We start from the raw sequence: 19,971 nt of genomic DNA, 5'->3' as shown, positions 1-19,971 counted from the left end.
CACCGCTGCCCGGACTTGCCTTCTGCCCTTTCTCTCCTTCCTCCCTGGCCAGCTGGCTGACGCAGGGGGAGTCGGATTGGAGGAAGGGTACCCACTTCCCGCCCCAACCCTCGCTCTGGGCAGGGGGTGGGGCCTGGGCCTAAGGAGGGAGCCCCAGCCTGGAGTGCCCTCCCACACCTGTTCTCCGCCCTGGCAGTACTGAACAAACAGCCTAGGCCGCAGGCGCCCCCACCCTCCCAGCAGACACCCCATCCCTCGGGGCGGGGCGGGGGGGGTGCCCAGGCTGGACTAGGGCAGCACAGAAAGACCGTGGAGGAGAAACCTCTCCTGCCTGGGGTGCTGGGAGCACAGGGCTCCCGGGTCTCTGGCCTCCGATCCTGCCTGTGACACCCACTCACAGTGAAGCCTGACGCTAGCCCTCCCCCCAGACCAGAGGCGCCGGCCGAAGAGGGGATTCTGCCCTGGGGCCTGGCGTCCAGGGTAGGCCCCTCTCTCTGCTGCGGCAGCTAAGGCTTGGGGGCACCCGGCAAGGGATAACTGGCGGCTGCCGGGGCGCAGCGAGGCCTGCCTTGGGAAGATCTTCGAACTTCGCCGGGCCTGGTCGCCCGGCACATCCCCACGGGTGAGGGGCTCCCGATCCGCCTACCCGTCCATGGGAACCCCAGCTCTGGGGGCGGGGTCTGCGTCTCCAGGGGGCCCTCGGGGCGGGCGTTAGGGACCGTCCGCAGGGAGCCCCGGGGGGCGGGGCCGAGGCGGAGGGGCGGGGCGTCCTCCCCGCCCCGCCCGCCGCGCCCGCGGGCTCCCGGGTCTCTAACCTGCCTCTCAGGTTCCTCCCCGCGGCCCCGCCCTGGCCCGGCCCAGCCGCGCGTCCCTCCCGCTGCCGAGCCCGGGCGCCCAGGCGAGAAGCCGACAGACGGGCGGACGGACGCGCGGACAAGGGGACCCACGGGCGGCGCGATCGCGGGGCCGCGAGGAGCAGGTGAGCGCCCCACGGTCTCCACCTGCCCACCCCGCCCTGCCGGGCACCCGCCGGAGCTTTGGCGGAGGAGCGACCCAGAATCCCTGCGGACAGACGGCGGTCTGACTCGGCCTCAGTTTCCCCAGCCGGCCGTGCGATGGGGGCTCTGGCCGGAGTCTGTGGGCCGGGCCGGAGTGCAGGAGGTGCGATAGGGCTGCGCGGAACCTGCGGCCAGAAGCCTGGTCCCGCTGCGGCCTGCTCTGCCCGGCCTGATCCTGGGGCGGTGCCGGTGCACAGGGACTTTTTAAAAGCAGTGGCCCCTGAGTCAGCCGGCCCCCTCCCAGCCCCGGGGCTCGGCGGACGGAACCCCTTCCTCCAGCGAAGGGGGTGGGAAGCGGCTTCTCCCCGCCCCTGGAAGGTCCCAAACCCCCTTCCACGGGACAGGCTGAGGCCTCCTTTGCGGTCAGTGGCTCCCTGTGGGTCGGGTAGGGAGGCACTTCCTGGCTGTCTGAGCCAGGAGGGAATCCAGGGCCAGAGAAGCATCAGGCTAGGGTCAAGTTCTGGGTCAAGGGGTGTGGGAGTTTCAGGGAGGAGGAGGCTGTGGGCTCGGCTGCAGGAAGCCTGTGTGTGCCGGACCTGAGGCTCCCCCAGGTTCCTTCTCCCTGGGCCAGGCTGGCCTGGGGCCGCCCCTCTGTGGGAAGGTGTCCCTGGTGGCAGGGGAGGAGGGTAGGCAGGTGTATGGTGTTTCTGAGGTGCACCCAAAGACCACCTCTGCCCCAGCTCCAGGGGTAGTCAGCCCCAGCAGTGAGCCAGGGCCCAGCTGGGGGCGCCTCTCCTTCCCTACCCCTGCACGGCTCCCCCAGCCCCTTTGGGGAGGACTGGGGGGAGGGCCCTGCCCCGGGGGGGGGGGGGGGGGCCTCTCCTGGGGCCCGCCTAGGACTAGGACCGGATGGGGCCTCAGCGCCTCAGCATGCCGCCCCGCCCAGTCTGTCGGATCCCCGGTGCCTGCCTCCCCAGCGCACCTGGAGCCCACCCCTTCCCCACCCAGGCTTAGTCCTCCTTACCAGCCAGGCTGGGCCCTCCCCAGCAGGAGGCTCCCAGAGGGGCAGAGCCAAGGGCCAGAGGGGTTCCCCCATTCCAGGGCTCCACCCGGCTCCCCCTGGGCCTTAAGCCGACTCCTCCCCAAGGTCACTTGGCTGTGAGCTGGAATTTGAACTTGGAGCTGGTCCCTCCACCCTCCCTGCCCTACTGGGGCCTCCACCGCAGCCCAACCAGGCACCATGCTCGGCCTTCCCTCCGCACCCGGAAGATGGCTGCAGGAAAACCAAAGTGAAGCCTGGGCCCTGGGCTGGTCCCGATCCCAGGGGCCCACATGGCTCCCCTGCCCCAGTTGCCAGGCCGGACTGGGCCTGTGGCGGCCCCTCCCCCAGCTCTTCCCCACCCCAGATGCCAGCACCTGGACTCACATCTGTGGCTGGCTGTGCCCGGCCCCCACCCTGCTCCAGGGAGTTGAAGGCCATGGGTTCACGGCTATGCCTGGCCTAGGCGCCCCAAGGAGGGGGGCTGTGTGTGCCCGGGGGCCTAGTTTTTCTGCCCAGGTGTGTGTGTACCCAGACACACGTGCCCAGTGCCCTTGGCTCAGCCCGTCAGGAATCCCATTAAGCAAACACTCAGTTCTCTCGCTGAGGTCATGAACATTCCGGACATTCTCCACAGACGGGTGATCAGAGGAATCTGGCCAAGCCTCTACTCCCACTCACCCTCAGAGAGCCAGGACCCTCGGGGGCACATGGGAGGGGGTGGTCTAAAGCCCCCAGGCATCTCACACCTCCTGGAGACCCTCTATGTCAGTAGGACCTGGTCAAACCAGAAGGAACCCTAGATACCCATTCCCCTGGCCTGGGACCACCCACTCTGGCTGACCCTACATACAGAGGGACAGCCTTGGCAGAGGTCCCCAGGGGACACAGGCCCCACAGGACATGTTAGCCTGGCCCAGAGGGGCCAGGTCTGCTCACCACCCAGAGGGTATGCTCCCTCTAGACCTTGTTCTGGGCTCTGGGTCCCCAACCTCCCTCCCCGTCCCCCACCCCAACGCCATCCAGGGTCCAGTCTCATACTGTGCTGCTTTCCTCTGGTATTGGCTCCCACCTGCTTCAGGGCCTTTGAACATGGGTTCCCCCTGCTTGGAAGTGGTTCCTCTCCCAGGTCCCCTTTCAGAGCACTAGGACACTGTCCTTGCAGGCCGGCCCCAGATAGCCCTGAGAGTGGGACTCCCCTACTGGTCCACCCTGGGGCACATGTCTGCCAGCTGCCACCTGGGCCCGGAGGTCCTGCTGTGGCCAGGAGGCAGAACTCTGCTCCCTGAGGACACCCTGCCCAAGCACCCTGGGGAACCTGGGGAGGACATCAGGGCCGCAGCCTCTGGATCTGGGTGGGCGGCAGAGATCAAGCCTTGGGAGCTGTGAAGCCACCCACCAGGCCCCAGGGAGGTGTCAGCTCGGCTGCGGTCTCCACTCAGGTGTGGGTCCGGCACGAGGTCCTGGACTCCAGCCACAAGGCTGCCTTTCCATCACCAGCCACCACCAACGACGCCATGAGCCAGCTGGGGTCCGTGAGCTGCTGCCCGGGTGCTGCCAAGTGAGTCCCCACCCCCGACCCACTGAGCAGTCCCCAGGGAGGGGTGCGGTGTGGGCCTCGCCCTCAACAGCCCCTCCCCTGCAGTGGCAGCCTGGGCCGGTCTGACGGTGTGGCCAAGATGAGTGCCAAGGACCTGTTTGGTGAGTGAGGCTGGAGGATGGGCTGTGGGGTCTCGCCCACTCCCCTCTCCCAGGCTGCGCCAGGCGCCCACCAGAGGGAGGCGGGTCAGCCCTCAGTGTCCAAAGGAGGTCCCTGGACCCTCAAGAAGCAACAGCTGCTCAGGTTCCTCCTTCCCTCCCTCGCTGTAAGGAGAGAGGCCTTTACTAATAATTCAGGGACCATCAATATTGATTGGGCAGTGCTCTTCGCCGCAACCCGATAGCCCGGGGGGTGCGGCTTCCGCTGGACCGAGCGCCAGGCGGCTGAAGGGGCGGAGCCTGGCCAGCCCCACCTCGCCCCGCTCTGCCCCTCCCCCTAGGCTCACTGGTGTGCCCTGTCTGGAAAGTGAGGAGCCCCGGGGAGGGGCCCGGAGATGTTAGCTCCCGGCTCTTGGAGGAGGGGATGCCCGGGACTGGACACTTGCCCGGGAAGGTGGGCCAGGAGCCTCCTTGGGAGGAGATGCTCAGCCTCTTCCAGCCCCCCAGGACCGACCCCTAGCAAAGGGGTCCTGGGGGCAGAGGGAGCTGGGGGTCCTTTCCCGGGGGCCATTCTGGGGGCAGAGGGAGGTTTTCGCTCTGCCCAGAAGGTCCCTCACATTTCACACCCTCGAGTCCTTTCTGGCGGCAGCACCCCTCGCCTCCACGCGGCCTCCCTGTGGCCCAGTCAGGGCGCCCAGTCCCAGTGCCAGGGCTGTGGGGCCTGCCCTCTGCTGTGAGTGACTGGTGACTCCCTGCTCAGAACAGAGGAAGAAGTACTCCAACTCCAACATCATCATGCAGGAGACCTCCCAGTACCACGTCCAGGTGAGGCCAGCCCCCAAGGAGCACCCCCAGCGTCCCTGTGCAGATGGGGAAACTGAGGCACAAGAAGACAGCCCAGCTTCCAACTCCCACAGCAGGCAGCCAGAGCCAGGGACTGCCCCACACCTGTCCTAGGATCAGCCACAGTAGGGGGTGCCCTCCAATCCTGGGAAGGTCACAGTCTGGGGGCCATGAGAGCCGTGGAGCTGTTTCAGGGGAATGAAGCTGCCAGTGGCCAGCACAGGCCAGGCGAGGACAAGGCCTGGGTGCTGTCTGGCAGCACTCAGGTGGGAGAGCCCTGTGGGAAGGAAACTGGCCCCAGACAAGACACTGGATGAGCACGGAGAAGACAGGACACAGACAGGCTTAGTGAGGCCCCGCAGGGAAAGCCAGGTCACATGGACTCTGCGAGGGTCCGCACTCTCGGCCGCACGCCAGACCAGCGGCCAGCTCAATTTTAGTATATGTGCTGCCGAAGCGAGCACCAGCGGCCAGCTCAGAAGGGTTTTCACCCTGGGTGAGCTTTGATTCACACTTAGAACTCAGGAAATTTGTTTTTAAATGACCTTCCTGGTTGTTGGCCACTGTCCCAGCCTGTAGGACAGCAGGGCTCAGAAGGGCTGAGGAGGGAGGAGGGGCAGCCTTAGACCAGGAACGGGGGGGGGGGGGGGGGCTTGGACCAGGAAATAGGGGGGACCCTGAGCCAGGAAGGGGGGCCCTGGATCAGGAAGAGGAGTCCTTGGTCAGGAAGGGAAGATGAGGACTTCCCTCCCCACAGAACCCCCAAACCCAAGAGGCCAGGCAAGTCGCCGCTTTCTGAGTGTCAGGTTCCTGATCTAGATGTGGGGCCACAGAGACACTGGGAGTCCGTAGGCTCCGGAATTGGGCTGTGTTGAGCGAGCAGCCCTTCCTGCCAGGCATCTGCTGGCTCAGGGTCGAAGGGCAGAGCACAGGGTGGGGACAGGTCAGCTTCGTCCCCTTCCTTCCAGGCAGCTCGGCCACCCCTCTCGGGGTTGGGGCAACGTTGCCCTTCTGGACTTTGCTCCAAGCTGACGTGTGGAGAGACCCCAGCCCAGGGCTACCTCTCCTGCTTGTCCAGCAGCTGGCAGGGCTGGGGGAGTGGATGGGCTTCGCCTGCCCCTCCCAGGTGAGGAAACCAAGGCACACAGCGAGGGAAGGAGGTGGGAGCAAGATCAGACCCGGCCCTGGCAATGGGGGGCTGCCAAGCCTCACAGGTTTGTTAGTTTTCCTGTTTTCTAAGTTAGTGTGCCACAGGGGAGGGCGTGGCCGGCCGTTCAGGTTAGGGCCGTCACCCACCTGGCCGGGACACAGCAGCTCCTTCACCCCGGAACGCACTGCCGCTGACCTTGGCAGCCACCGTGTTCCCCATGCGCCATCCAGCAACACCACTCTGTCCCTTGGCCCTCGAGTTTTGCTTTTGGAGAATCCCCCTCTCTCCCCGCGCTGCTCCAGTCGTGGAATTCATATTAGAACACCTTTGTTCTGCTGGGTGGACTTCTTTCAAGAAAACGCATGTGTAGGATGAGGCTTCTCTAAGCTCTGGGCTGCAAGGAACATCTCCCCCGGGCATGCTAGCCCCTGAGGACCCGACGGGTGGCCCTGCTTCTGGACACGTGTGCGTACAACTGCACCTGCTGGCGGGTGGGACCCTTTGCACACATCGTCAAGTGTGTGGGCCAGAGAGAGCTTCTGCTGGTCTGGCTCGCGGTCGATGTGCGTGACTGTGTCGCATGAGCAGAAGGGCGTGATTCTGAAGCTGTCCGGCCATATCCACTTCCCCCAAGGTTAAGGGCGTTTTGTTGGCGTTTGTTTTTAGGGTGCAAGTGCGTGGTCATTGCCCGACCCAAGGCTCTGAAGAGTCCTCCCTGTGTCTTCTTCTAGAGACACCGGAGTTGAGGCTTTTCCATTTCAGTCTGTGACCCACTCGAACTGGATTTTTGTGTATGAGACTCGCGGCTAATTTTTCCCCATAGCAACGTGCTGTTACACCAAGAAGACATCCAATTGCTTCGGTGTCCTTGCCAAAAACCAAGGAGCTGAACATGGATGAGTCTGTCCATGCTTTGTTTCCCGACCTTTCCCTCACTCGGGCTTTGTTACTGAACTTGAGACCAAGCAGTCTCATCCTGCAGCTTCGTACGCCTTCTCCTAAGACCTTCCGACCGGCGCCAGCTCTGTGGGCTGCATTCACATTCCAAGCCCCCAGAAAAGCCTGCTGGAATTGTTTTTTAAGACTTTATTTGTTTATTTGACAGAGATCACAGCTAGGCAGAGAGGCAGTCGGGGGCGGGGCACCCCAAGCCTGGTAGAACTGTGACTGGCCTTGAGTCAGTTGAGTCCCACCAAACAGGTGTCGCGTGACAGGACGCCGCACTGACCCTGAGTCCTTCTGTGAGCCAGGGTCACTCAGGCGTCCCTCAGAATGTTCACCGTTTCCACTGGAAGGGTCTGGAGTGTCTCTACACATTCCTCAGGTATTTGACGTGTAGAAGCTGTGGTAAATGGCACAGTCTTTTAAAAAGCCGTTTTGGGGGGCACCTGGGGGGCTCAGTGGGCTAAAGCCTCTGCCGTCGGCTCAGGTCATGGTCTCAGGGTCCTGGGATCAAGCCCCGCGTCTGGCTCTCTGCTCAGCAGGAGCCTGCTTCCCCCCGCCCCACCTGCCTCTCTGCCTGCTTGTGATCGCTGCCTCCCTCTCTCTCTCTCTGTCAAATAAATAAAATAAAATCTTAACAAATAGAAAGGCACTTTCGGATCATCACATATGGAGGAACAATTAAATCTCCGTACAGTGACCGAGTGTCCTGAGATGTGGCTGAACTCACCTGCTCGCGTGAGCAACCTGATGGGAACCCCCTGACTTTCCTACCCACAGTCAGGCTGTCTGAAACACAGAACTGCTTACCGTATGTTTAGAACTTCGCCGTCCTGGCTAGGACCACCAGTACGATGCGGAGTAAAAGGAACACGGAGTGCACGTCCCTGTGTCCCATTCTAGGAAGAAATATCCAGTATTTCCCCGCTGTGCAGGCTGCCTATTTTTGTAGGTAGTTTCTGAGTGAGGAAGCTCCTTTCCGTTCTTTGCCGAGAGTTTTTATCAGGAGAGGTGTTAAATTTTGTCCAGTGCTTTCTCCAAATTTACAGAGATGTATTTGCGACTCCTCAGGCCGTCACGCTGATTTTTCTCAATGTCGAGCCGCCCTCGCGTTTTTGCGATGGACCTTGTTCGTCCGTGTGCAGAACCCTTTCTGTGTGTGGAGGGACTCACTTGTGGATATTGTGTCTGCGTTATGTTCATTAGAGGGTTTGCTCTATAATTTTCCCGTAAAGCCGGGACAGATTTTGGTGTCAGAATGGTGGTGCCTTATTGAATGAGTGGGGAAAGCGTCCCTACTCCTTGGCTTTCAGAAAGAATTTGTGAAAGACTGTTTTTACTTCTTCCTTAAGTTTTTCTTAGGATTCACCTGGGAAGCCCTCTGAATATAGGGGTTTCATGGGAGATTTTTGGCTATGAATTCACTTGGACGCATGGAAGATCTGTAGTGATCGACCTCCTCTTCTCCTAGTTGTTGGCCGCTGGTGTTCTCTCTCTCCCTCTCAGCAGTCCTGGCGGGGTTTATCCGTTTCATTCATCTTTTCAGATTTTCATCATCTTTCTAGAACGAACTTCAGACTTCGTTGATTTTTCTGTACCGTTTGTCCGGTTATGACTTTTCTCTCCTCCGAACACCCTTCTTCCCGCTTACTTGGGTCTCATGGGCTCGCCTTTTTCTAGTTTCCTACAGAAGACGTGCAGGTCACGGATATGAAATATTCCTTCTTTTCTAACTTCTTTATTTACGGCTGTATGTTCCTTCCTACCAACTCCTTTCTCCATATCCTGCACAGTTGGTACGCATGCCTTTAGCTTTTATTTTTTTTAAGATTTAATTTTACTTATTTGAGCGACGGAGAGAGAGCAAGAGCAGGCTGAGGGGCAGAGGGAGAGGGAGAAGCGGGCTCCCCGGCGGGCCTCGACCCTGGCACCCTGGCAATCCTGACTTCATCCGAAGGCAGATGCGTCACCTACTGAGCCACCAGGGACCCCACGCTCGCACCTTGACTGCCATTCGGTCGCGAACATTTTCTGGTTCCCCACGACTCCTTCTCTGCCCGTCTTTGCTCACCTGAGCATGCACAGCGACACACTCAGCGACGTTCTCCCCTGCCCCTGCTTGTGGGCCCTGCGGTGTCCTGAGGTTGCTCCGGGCTCTCTTTGTTTTCATTTGTCTCAAAGTCTTTCCCGATTTCCCTCCTGACATCCTTCACCGTTGGATGTTGATGTAGGAGTGCACTGCTCAATTTCCAATTATTTGAGGGTTTTCAAGTCATTTCTGTTACTGGTTCCTCTATAATCCCATTATGGGCAGAACACACTTTGCCGGGTTTCCGTCACGTGGAGGGCACGGTGACTTGTCTCGGAGCCAGGGAGATAGTTTTGCTTGGTTCAGTGGCGTCAGGTTTTGCCAACAGTGTGTGCTCCGGGACTCGCCCGCCTCAGCCACAGTAGGGCCCCCGCTCCCTCTGACCTGCTGACGCACAGGTCGGCGGGGACCACCCCCCAGGACCACACTGGGTCTCAAATGGGGTAGGGGTCCCTGAATTGTGAGGAGAGAGCGCCTGGGGCGTGCAGAGCGGGGCCTCCCGCTCCCCCACAGCTAACCTGCGCATGGGGCCCGCCAGGACGCGTTGGACTGGTCCGTGAAACGGGCAGAAGGCCGGCACTTGACCCCCTCAGAAGCAGGGGCGTCGGACTGCACTTGGCAATTCTTTTGTTGAATGAGACGACACACAATTTTCTGTATTAAAAAGTGAGTTATATTTCTTTTCCCAGAGACTCTCTTGTCAGCTCTTTTGCCGATTTTTCTATTGGAGTGTTAATCTTTTACTTATTCACAGATTTTTTTTCATTCATTTAATCATTTATCTCTGGTATTCTTACTAACTATACTTAACAAAATAGAGCTTTTAACAAAGGAAGAGTTGCCGTTGGACTAAACGTTGGTCTTTTTACATAAGATCAGCCTTCGCCGGGTCTATTACAGTGGTTTGTTCCACTTTTATTTTTCTTTTTACTTTGTAGACAGTGTTTTCTCCAGGCAGAAATGTTTGCTTTTTTTTTTTTTTTTTAAGGTTTATTTATTTATTTATTTGACAGACGGAGAGGCAGGCAGAGAGAGGGGGGTGAAGCAGGCTCCCAGCCGAGCAGAGAGCCCGATGCGGGGCTCGATCCCAGGACCCTGAGACCATGACCTGAGCCGAACAGCGGCTTAACCCACTGAGCCCCCCAGGCGCCCCAGAAATGTTTACTTTTTCATTAGGTCAGATTTTTTGGTCTTTTGTTCTGAGCGCCTGGATTTTCTTCCTTGCTTAGGAAGGCCGTGAGGAAGGCCGTTCTGAGGTCACCAGAAATCGTCCAGCACTTTCTCCTGGTGCTTTTGCGGCTGGGCCTCGACTGCCCAGCGTTGCAGACAGTGTTTCCGGGTGGCTCAGCGCTGGTGACTGACTGCAGCCAAGGACGGGAGACACGTGGGGGAGCCCTAGAGGGAGGAGGAGCCTGAGTCAGGCCTGGGCACGGAGGAAGAAGGAGGGTCCCCAGAAGAGGAGGACTGGGCTGCTCAGGGGTCCCCAGGGCCACCCCACAAAGCACTCCACGTGGCCGTTCAGATGCTCCCTCATCCCAGTACACTCACTGAGGCCTGCTGTGTGCTTGGCCCCGTCCCAGGCACTAGGGCCATAGCAGTGAGTCCAGCAGCCAGCAGCTAGTGTCAGACTGTGATCAACAAAACAAGGCAGGTCAGGGGTTGAGAGTGCCGCCGCCGGAGCCAGGCAGGGGGAGCAGGTCTGAGCGGAGCCTTGAAGGAAGACAGGGCTGGGGAAGAGCAGGGGAGGCTAACTGGGAGTAGACCATGCAAAGGGCCTGGGGTGAGCCTGAGCCAGGTCTGCTGGGGGCACAGGGAGGCCGGTGTGCCCGGAGCCCAGCCACAGCAGATGAGGTGGGGAGACAGAGAGTCTGTGTGCGGCTGCCAAAGGTTTTGTCGGGCATGTCCTCGGCCCCCACAGACCAGGAAGGCAGAGCAGAGACCTTCCCCTAAGGTAGGGCTATGTGTCTTCAGACCCCCAGGGTAGGGAATGTTCCCCCCACACCCCACCCCCAGGCTCCCAAGGTTGGCCCTGGCACCTCAGGCCCCCCGGGGTGCAGCCCCTTGACCCTCGTCTGGGCACACGGAGGGCCCTCACCAGCGTGACCCCCTGGCCACCCCCAGCACCTGGCCACGTTCATCATGGACAAGAGTGAGGCGATCGTGTCTGTGGACGACGCCATCCGGAAGCTGGTGCAGCTGAGCTCCAAGGAGAAGGTGTGGGCGCAGGAGATGCTGCTGCAGGTCAATGACCAGTGTCTGCGGCTGCTGGACGTGGAGACCCAGGTGCGGCAGCCTCGGGGCAGCCGAAGGCCAGGACCCAGGCTGCGGGGGCCTCCCCGTGGGGCGGGGCAGGATGAGGAGGGCGAAGGTTCGGTGGGGCAGGGAGGGCTGCAGGCCGGCGAGCGTCCAGGCGACCCTGGCCCACGTAGCGCCCTGCCCACCTCTGGCTCCAGCCTGTCTCACAGCTGTCCCAAGGCAGCGCCAGGGCCTGGTAGAGTCCCGGTTGGCGTCTGTGCCCCGTCCCCCATCGGTTATGTCCGTGACCGTGTCCACGGCACACACCCCGCAGGCCGGGCTCCCGGGGCGCTGTGTCCGTGGCCCAAGTGCACCTGGCGCGGGTGGCTGTGAGCCTGCGTCTGTCGGGCCGTGTGTGGGGGTCACATCCAGAGTCGCGCCCGGGCGACCTCGCCAAGCTGCCTCCGAGCCCCCTGTCCCACAGGAGGAGCTGGAGAACTTCCCGCTGCCCACCGTGCGGCACAGCCAGACGGTGCCCAACCAGCCGCGGTGCCCCTCGGTGCTGCTGCTCGTGTGCCAGGACTCGGAGCAGAGCAAACCCGACATCCACTTCTTCCACTGCGACCAGGTGGAGGTGAGGAGGGGCGGCGGCGGGAGGGCCCAGGCGCCTGCGCCTGCCTGACCCCCGGTGCCCCCAGGCGGAGCTGGTGCACGAGGACATCGAGAGCGCGCTGGCCGACTGCCGTCTCGGGAAGAAGCTGCGGCCGCAGACCCTGAAGTAGGCGGGGGGCGCGGGGGCGGCGCGAGGGCGGCGCGAGGGCGGCGCGGGGGGCGGCGGGCCAGGCTGAGCGCCCTTCGGCCCCTTGCAGGGGACACCAGGAGAAGATCCGGCAGCGGCAGTCGGTCCTGCCCGCCCCCAGGGGCCCAGCCCCTATCCCCTTCCAGCGCTACGGCGGTGACTCCCCGGCCGCCAAGAACCGAGTGGGCCCGCCGATGCCCCTCCCCGAGCCAGGTCTGCGGAGGGAGCCGCACTGGGGCTGCCTGCGGGTCCCTGGGGGCGGCCCGCGGCAGGAACAGCTGATGTCTGCCTCCCCCGTCCAGGCTTGCGCCGCCGGGAGTCGCAGGATGAGGAGCCCCGCGCGGTGCTGGCTCAGAAGATAGAGAAGGAAACGGTGCGTCTTGGGGCGGGTGGGGCGCCCCTCACCTGCCCGGGGTCCCCATCGGGTGGGGGCCCCTCCAGCCAGCCCCCGGGGCAGCACCCACCTCCTCCCCCAGGCCGGGGACCAAGAGACAGTGTGTGGGGCAGTCCCTGCCCCCGAAGTCTGACCCCCGCCTCCACTCTGACCCCAGCAAATCCTCAACTGTGCCCTGGACGACATTGAGTGGTTCGTGGCTCGGCTGCAGAAGGCGGCAGAGGCTTTCAAACAGCTGAACCAGCGGAAGAAGGGGAAGAAGAAAGGGAAGAAGGGGCCAGCAGGTGCGGAAGGGGAGGGGGTCCCCGAAGCAACTGTGGGGGTGTGGGGAGACGGAGACGGGGAGGGAGGAGAGAACAGGGCGTGAAGGCGGCAGGGGCCACTGCTGCAGGAGATGGGGCCGGGCAGGCGGGCGGCTGGAGGCCAGGCCCCCCACCCAGACGCGGGGAACGGCGGCCAAGCTGAGCCAGGGCCCCGTTCCAGAGGGTGTCCTGACGCTGCGTGCACGACCCCCCACGGAGGCCCAGTTCATTGACTGTTTTCAGAAAATCAAGCTGGCTGTCAACCTGCTGGTGAGTGCCAGGCCCCCTCCCACCCCGTCCCTACCCGTCCCTCTGTGCTGACAGTGCGGGGAGTGCGGGTCTTTGCCCGCCTTGTGGGCAGCCCCATCGCCCGCCTGTCTGCTCACCCCCAGGCCAAGCTGCAGAAGCACATCCAGAGCCCCAGCGCGGCCGAGCTCGTGCACTTCCTCTTCGGACCTCTGGACCTGGTGCCTGGGGCTGGGAGCGGGACCCCGGGGTGGTTTGCCCCTGGCTAAAGGGGGGAGGAACCAAATGCCTACCTTGGGCAGGCAACTGGGGCCACGTGCCCAGGCTGTGGGCATGGCTGGCCGGTGGTGCTGCCAGCGAGCCAGCTGGGACGGGGGTCCGGGGCTCAGGGGCTCCTCTGAATCCCGCTGTGCCTTAGATCGTCGGCACCTGTGGGGGCCCAGACATCGCACGCTCCGTCTCCAGCCCTATGCTTTCCCGCGAGGCCGTGGGCTTCCTGCAAGGCCACCTAGTCCCCAAGGAGATGACACTATGGGAGTCGCTGGGGGAGACATGGACTCGTCCCCGGTGCGGTGGCAGCAGCGGGCAAGGGGGCGTGGGAAGGGCCCCTGGGCTGGGTGAGGGGTGGGAAGCAGCTGAGGTGGGGCCCGTTCCCATGGGTGGGCCTGGCTCACCCCAGGACCTCCCACCTCCAGATCAGAGTGGCCACGGGAGCCGCAGGTGCCCATCTACGTGCCTAAGTTCCACAGCGGCTGGGAGCCACCCCTGGACGTGTTCCAGGAGGCTCCCTGGGAAGTGGAGGGGCTGGCGTCTGCCCCCAACGATGAGGTCAGAGCACTCACGGCCCCACCCCAGACGGGCCTTCCCCTCCTCCACCACTGCTCACCGCCTCAGCCCACTGCTGTCCACCGCCCTCACCCCACACCAAGCCCAGGTGGTCCTTTTTCCCCACAGCCTACTCCCGTGAACCGATCATCCTTCCGAAACTCCCCCAAACACAGCCTTGTATCTGAGCCCACAGCTCCGGCCCCGGGAGACCCTCTTCCCCCAGTGAGCGCCCCACATGCTCACAGGTAAGTCCCTCTGAAAATGAGGGAGTGTGACACTCCCCCCTAGAAACAGGGAGGCGCTGAGAGGAGTGTGCTGCCACCAGGTGGCGGCACATGCCTTGTTCATGGGGTTCAAAACGGCATTTTTCCAAACTAGAACCAGGTTTTCATTCTAACTTTACAACATAAAATTAAAGAGAAGAATCTCAAAACCACCTGTAAACTCACACGCGCTCTCTCTTTGGGTGTCCTCATGTATGTCTTAGAATCACGGTTAGAAGTTTACCAAGTCAGGGACACCTGGGGGGCTCCGTTGTTAAGCGGATGCCTTTGGCTCAGGTCATGATCCCAGGGTCATGGGATCGAGCCCCACATCGGGCTCCCTGCTCAGAGGGAAGCCTGCTTCCCCCTCTCCCACTCCTCCTGCTTGTGCTCCCTCTCCCACTGTGTCTCTCTCTGTCAAATAAACAAATAAAATCTTAAAAAAAAAAAAAATGAAGAAGAAGTTTACCAAGTCACTAAACTTAAGTGGGGTCACCAACCCTGTCGCCCCATTGGGGCTGATTCAGGCCCAGCTTCAGAGCCAGAAAAGGAGACTGAAGGTTCGAGCCAAGGACAGCCGCTCGCCCCACCCGTGCACGCGCTTCCACAGACCCCGGGTCTTGGGTCTCGGGGACTGCCCAGCCTTCCTCCCCTCTGCGCCTCCTTTCTGTTCTCATTCCTGGCCCAAGAGCTGTCCCAGAAGAAAGCTCGTTTCCCTGCCAGGTCCCAGGATTCAGTTTCAGTAGGGGAGGGGGCTGAAGTCTGTGTCTGACCCTCTCGATGCCCCCCACAGCCAGCCTGATGTCCATGGCTCCTGGCCTAGGACCACACTTGAAGAAATATTTTCATCCTTTGGCCTCCAACCCCTGGCCAGTCCTGGCTCTGGGGCCACCTCGGCCTCAGCTCCCTCCCCTGTATGGTGTCCCAAGGCCCACCATGTGAGGGAGCTGCCTCGATGACTGGGGGCCAGACTGGCCAGGAGGGGACAGCCCAGCCTGGGTGGCAGCCACAGGCCTGCTGTGTGCTGAGGCCAGGATGCCAACGCCACGCCCCTACAGCCCGTGGGCAGTCCGCTGTGGGTGCCTGTGCACCAGGCTGTGGCTCTGGAAACAGCTGGCCCTCCCGCACTGGTCAGCTGCTTCCAGGGATGGCAGTGACCCTGTCATTTCCTGGGTGCCTTTCTGGCTCTGGGTCCCCTGAGGGACCAGACCTGGCGGCCCCTGATCTTAAACAGGCCTTGCCATGCCCACAGGCCCCCTCACCACCCCCCCTCCCCCCCCCCCCGCGCAGCCCCCACCTCCATGCAGGGGCCCTAGACGCTCTGGGGCTGTCACAGTTTCCATTCCCGGCTGAGGAGCCTCAGCCTCTCTCTGCTGTGACCTCAGAGAGCTGAGCAGGAGGCAGCACGCACTTGGGAAGCTGCTCCCCCAGCCCAGCCCCAGACCCAGGAGGAGACCCCAGCCCTTCTGTTCCACACAGGGGTTACGAACCGGGGCCAGCCATGGCCAAGTACGTCAGGATCCTCTATGACTTCACAGCCCGCAACGCCAACGAGCTGTCGGTGCTCAAGGATGAGGTCCTGGAGGTGAGCCGGGTCCTGGGCAGGAGGGACCCCTCCAGGAAAGGCAGGTTAAGTGGTGGCCGGGGCAGGCAGGAGCCAGGCGACCCCATGCTGGCATACGGCACACCTGTCCAATCCCTTTCCCCAGGACCCCTTCTCCTGGGCTCCAGTCTGGGTCCACAGCCTGCCCCCCCCCCAGCACAGCCTGGCTAAGGGGCCTCCGTGTCTCGGGCATCTCAGAGGGGGGCTCAGGGGCCCCCCGTGCTGGGCTAAGCTGGGCTCACACTGAAGGATGGGTGTTCTCTGTGCCAAGTGGGGGAGCCTCTAGGTCTCAGCCAGGGCTCGTCATTCACACCCACCCCTGGAGCCCCCTTGAGACACGGTCTGTTTGGTGCCAGCCCTGAATCCAGGCCACCCACTGGGGGACAGAAAGTGGAGCAGGCTGCTGTGTGGGGCGGTGATCTATATGCAAAGGCCAGAGGCACCCTCACTCAGGATGCTGCTGGGGCGGGGTGGGTGGAGATAAGGGAGGGACCATAGCCTCTGTGGGTGGGATGGAGGCAGGGCAGGACCTCCAGGGGGACTCAGGACTCCCCCACAGGATTGGGGGGGTTCAGAGCAAACACCTAGAACTCTCTCTGGCCTGCCTGCAAAGAGGGTCTCACACACCCTGCGCTGGGGACCACAGCAGGGTGGAGGCCTGTGAGTTGGCGATGCTTGGGGGGGGGGGGGTGCCTGCAGGTGCTGGAGGACGGCCACCAGTGGTGGAAGGTTCGGAATCGCAGCGGCCAGGCGGGCTACGTGCCCAGCAACATCCTGGATGAGACTCGGCTAGAGGAGGCATCCCCCCAGCAGGTGAGTGCCCGGAGCCGGGGCTCTGCTGCCCCCACTGCGGAAGGGGAGAGGCGGGGCAGACCCACAACACCCCAGGATCCTCCCTCCGGGCGGGTGGGGCCGCAGGCCCAGGATGGGGGTAGGGGCGAGAAGGGATGCCTCAGCTTCTCCTGGAGACAACCCTGCGGGGAGGAATGCTGAGCTGAAGCTGATGGCGTCCCCACCCCCGCAGGCCAGTCTGAAATATTGGGGTCCTGCCAGCCCCACACACAAGCTGCCCCCAAGCTTCGCAGGGAACAAAGACGGTGAGAGATGCCCTGCCGGGGGATGAGGGCCACCAGAGCGATGCGGGTACGGGGCCCCGAGCGCCCCCGGGGGGAGGCAGCGGGGAGAGGGTCCCCGAGCAGGGAAGGGCCTCCGCCCCACCCCGCCCCGGGTCAGCTCGCGGCGGGCCTGAGCGCCGGCCCCGCCCGCAGAGCTGATCCACCACATGGACGAGGTCAACGACGAGCTCATCAAGAAGATCAGCCACATCAAGGCGCAGCCGCAGCGGCACTTCCGCGTGGAGCGCAGCCAGCCGGCGGCCGTGCCGCTCACCTACGAGTCGGGGCCGGCCGAGGTCCGCGCCTGGCTGGAGGCCAAGGCCTTCAGCGCGCGGTGAGCGCGGGGCGGGGCCGCGGGGCGGGGCCGCGGGGCGGGGCCGCGGGGCGGGGCCGCGGGGCGGGGCCGCGGGGCGGGGCCGCGGGGCGGGGCCGCGGGGCGGGGCCGCGGGGCGGGGCCGCGGGGCGGGGCCGCGGGGCGGGGCCGCGGGGCGGGGCCGCGGGGCGGGGCCGCGGGGCGGGGCCGCGGGGCGGGGCCGCGGGGCGGAGGGCGGGCGCCCCGCGCTCACGCCCGCCCCGCCCCGCGCCCAGGATCGTGGAGAACCTGGGCATCCTGACGGGGCCGCAGCTCTTCTCACTCAACAAGGACGAGCTGAAGAAGGTGTGCGGGGAGGAGGGCATCCGCGTGTACAGCCAGCTCACCGTGCAGAAGGCCGTCCTGGAGGTGCGCCTGCCCGCCCCGCCCTGCGCCTCCCCGCCCCTCCTCCTTCGGGGCTCCTGGGTGGCGGGGAAAGGGGGAGGCCCCCGGCCGCCGGCCCGGGGCGGGGCCTGAGTTGAGGCTGCCCCACGCGCTCCCCAGAAGCAGCCGGGCGGGTCGGAGCTGGAGGAGCTCATCAGCAAGTTTCACTCCAAGACCCAGCGGCGGCTGGAGGACGACAGCTAGACCTGGCCGGCGGGGCCCGGCACACCTGCGGCTGGGGGAGACGGAGACGCGCCCGCGGAGAGGCCCGCCGCCGTGCATGGAGTATTATTTTTGTATGTGTGTATACCTTGGACCACGGACACGGGTGGTGGGTGGTGCCGGCTGGGCACGGCTCACCACTTCATGGCACAGGCCTGTCCTCAGGCGCCACAAGGCCTCAGCCTACACCTGTCTGCCCGCCCCGAGGCCTGCCTCCACCAAACTAGCCACCTGAGATGCCAGCCCCTCATGCCCCTGCCCCCGAAGCCAGAGCCCTGGCTTTTCCAGCCCCGCCCAGCCCCCTTCCTCCCGTGACGCCTCTCCCTGAGGCTGCAGAGCCCCCAGGAGGCAGGCAGGGACCTGAACTTTGGCCCCCCATCCACATGGGCGTTCCCCCTGGCACTCGTGACCCTGGCCCCAAACCTCACCTCCACGGCTGCTAGTTTTCCATGCACCTGAACCTCCACACCTCCAGGTGGGCTGTGGGCCCGAAGGGCAGCCGACCTGACCACCGGCTCTGAGCTGGGCCTCGCCCCCAGATATCGCCCATAGCGCCCACCCAGCACGCTGCTTCTCAAGGGTGTCCTGGGAGGTGGTCCGAGCTCCCCTGGGGTGGGTGCGTGCTACACTCCCTCCACCCTGGCCAGGATAGGGGGCGGGGGCGAGAAGGGGTGTCCAGATGGCCTGGACACGTACTCACTCAAGTACGACCTTAGACAGCCCCACACACACCCAAGGCAGAGCTCAAGGAGGGAACTTTGTCCATCCAAGTTTAAGGCCAGGCTTGCCCTGTGTGCTGTGTGGGTGGTGGTTGAGTCTTGGAGCCCTGAACTCTGCCGGTTACACCTAGAGATGAGAGGTGGCTACGGGTCAATAACCATGTCATTAAACCAGTGAGGCGCCCTGACAGCCACATGTCTGTGTCCTGGAGATGGGCTGGGGTCATCATGCACCTGGAGCCTGCCCGCACTCACAGCCTCTGTAAGAACCGCTGGGCAGAGGCCGGGTCACGGGCCTTCCAAATGAGGCCATGTACCCCTGCCTCCAGTAGGGGTACCCAGGAGCCCCTCACCACCACGTGTATCCAAGCGGACCCTGAGGATATCCCTAAGAGGTGCAGGGTTGAGGGGCCCATGCCCACTCTGCACGCTGTGGCTCTCCCAGCCCGAGTGTCCAGAAGGCCCAAGGAACCCAGGTGGGCGGAAGGGCTGGGGAGCCAGGTCTTCGGGACCTCAGGGAGGGCCAGCCAGGGGTGTGAGTCTGAGAGGCAAGGCGGAAGCTCAGCCCCACGCAGAGGGAGGTGCTGCAGAGAAGGGTGCTGACGGGCACCGGACGAGGTGGTGGTGAGCTCGGAGGTGTCCGACAGGGAGTAGAGGAGCCCCTGGTCAGCAGCCCTCTGCACCTCCAGGACACCTGACCTCACCTGCCTGGCCCTTGGAGGAGGCCTCTGGCGCCCTCTGCCGGCGGCCCTGCGTGCTGCAGAGTGTGCGTCCTGGGGGCACCTAGTACCCGGCCAGATGGGGACAACTTGATCTCTTGATCTGCGTTTCCAGAAGCAGTGGGTGGGCCAACCCTGGGTGAGGGTGTCTGGAGGGCTCATTCCTGGGGCCTCAACCGCAGGGAGCTCCATGCAGAGGTCGTTCCTTGTGGGGCTGGGGGATGGAGAGGGCTGTCTCTCAGCTGTCGGCTGGTTGGCCACCAAGCCAGGCTCGGCCCTCAGAAGCCCCGACGCTCAGCTGGGACAGACCGCAGGGACAGGGTCTGTCCCCCAGGACGCGGCCACCCGAAGCTGGGCTGCCTCCGGGCCTTGACCACCATGGCCTCCTCTCCTCGGAAGAGGAAGGTCCTCCCTAAGCTCTAGGCCAAAAGAGGAAGGTTGATCCTCCCAGACCCAGGCAGGACCCCGCAGACAGGGAAATAGAACCAAAAAGGGAATGGGAGGGGTTGTGTGTTGGCTGTCCCTCTGGAAACCCGGGTCCCTCTCGCCTAGAACCACCCAGAAGGATGGGCCTCCTGACCAGACCACCCTCCCACCAGACCAGACCCTGTGGAGCAGGCATGGGCACCCCCAGCTCCGCCTGCTCTGAAGGGGGCCTCTGCTGGCCCTGTGGTGCCCACTAGAACTGGAGCTCAGAGGGACAGCTCCCCATCCTGACCCCACCCGGCAGGGCTCTGCCTCCAGCAGGAAGGTGGTGCTGGCTGGGCTTTGGCGACACTCCCTTCCAGCGGGGTCACTTAGCCCCTGGGAGCCCCAGATCCTACGCTTCTTTCCTTGCTGTCTCTCCCCACCTCCTCCATCTCATCCACGGGCCACTGCTCCATCCCCCTCTGGCCCCACTGTGCTCCCTGGACAGCGTGAGGAGGAGCTGATCTCCAAGACCCCAGCCCCCTGGCTCCCTAGTACCCCAGGCCCCTCATTCCCTAACCCCTGCAGCCCTAGGCCAGCTCCTGTTACCCAGGAGCTACTAC

General features: G+C 63.5%; 1 protein-coding gene across 5 annotated transcripts; it reads left to right on the top strand.

The window, feature by feature from the left end:
* The first annotated feature begins 829 nt into the window (after positions 1-829).
* Positions 830-18,411, top strand: EPS8L2 (EPS8 like 2). 5 transcript variants are annotated; one of them, XM_059152328.1, is made up of 21 exons: positions 830-979; positions 3,538-3,598; positions 3,683-3,738; positions 4,496-4,560; positions 10,881-11,042; positions 11,479-11,628; positions 11,693-11,772; positions 11,864-12,006; positions 12,096-12,166; positions 12,345-12,471; positions 12,671-12,759; positions 12,882-12,956; positions 13,154-13,302; positions 13,431-13,563; positions 13,690-13,808; positions 15,306-15,411; positions 16,129-16,242; positions 16,454-16,526; positions 16,698-16,878; positions 17,133-17,265; positions 17,401-18,411. In XM_059152328.1, exons 2-21 carry the CDS (start codon positions 3,555-3,557, stop codon positions 17,482-17,484), a joined length of 2,154 nt encoding a protein of 717 aa, XP_059008311.1. In that variant the 5' UTR covers positions 830-979; positions 3,538-3,554; the 3' UTR covers positions 17,485-18,411. The 5 variants fall into 5 exon arrangements, with proteins under 5 accessions (XP_059008311.1, XP_059008281.1, XP_059008271.1 ...); XM_059152298.1 differs by having other exon boundaries at positions 836-979; positions 3,480-3,598; XM_059152288.1 differs by lacking the exon at positions 830-979 and having other exon boundaries at positions 3,480-3,598; positions 11,479-11,622.
* Positions 18,412-19,971: the final 1,560 nt, after the last annotated feature.

The sequence above is a fragment of the Mustela lutreola genome, chromosome 1 (assembly GCF_030435805.1).
Source record: "Mustela lutreola isolate mMusLut2 chromosome 1, mMusLut2.pri, whole genome shotgun sequence".
NCBI lineage: Eukaryota > Metazoa > Chordata > Mammalia > Carnivora > Mustelidae > Mustela > Mustela lutreola.
Note: the sequence above shows the minus strand (reverse complement) of the source record. Positions and strands in the feature narration are given on the sequence as shown.

What these genes read in the sequence shown, in the direction of transcription:
- EPS8L2 (XM_059152328.1), top strand. Translation starts at nt 3,555, where the DNA reads ATGAGCCAGCTGGGGTCCGTGAGCTGCTGCCCGGGTGCTGCCAA. An exon ending in GAGACATGGACTCGTCCCCG is followed by an intron (nt 13,303 to 13,430) that starts GTGCGGTGGCAG and finishes TCCCACCTCCAG; the next exon opens with ATCAGAGTGGCCACGGGAGC. An exon ending in GCCAAGGCCTTCAGCGCGCG is followed by an intron (nt 16,879 to 17,132) that starts GTGAGCGCGGGG and finishes CCCCGCGCCCAG; the next exon opens with GATCGTGGAGAACCTGGGCA.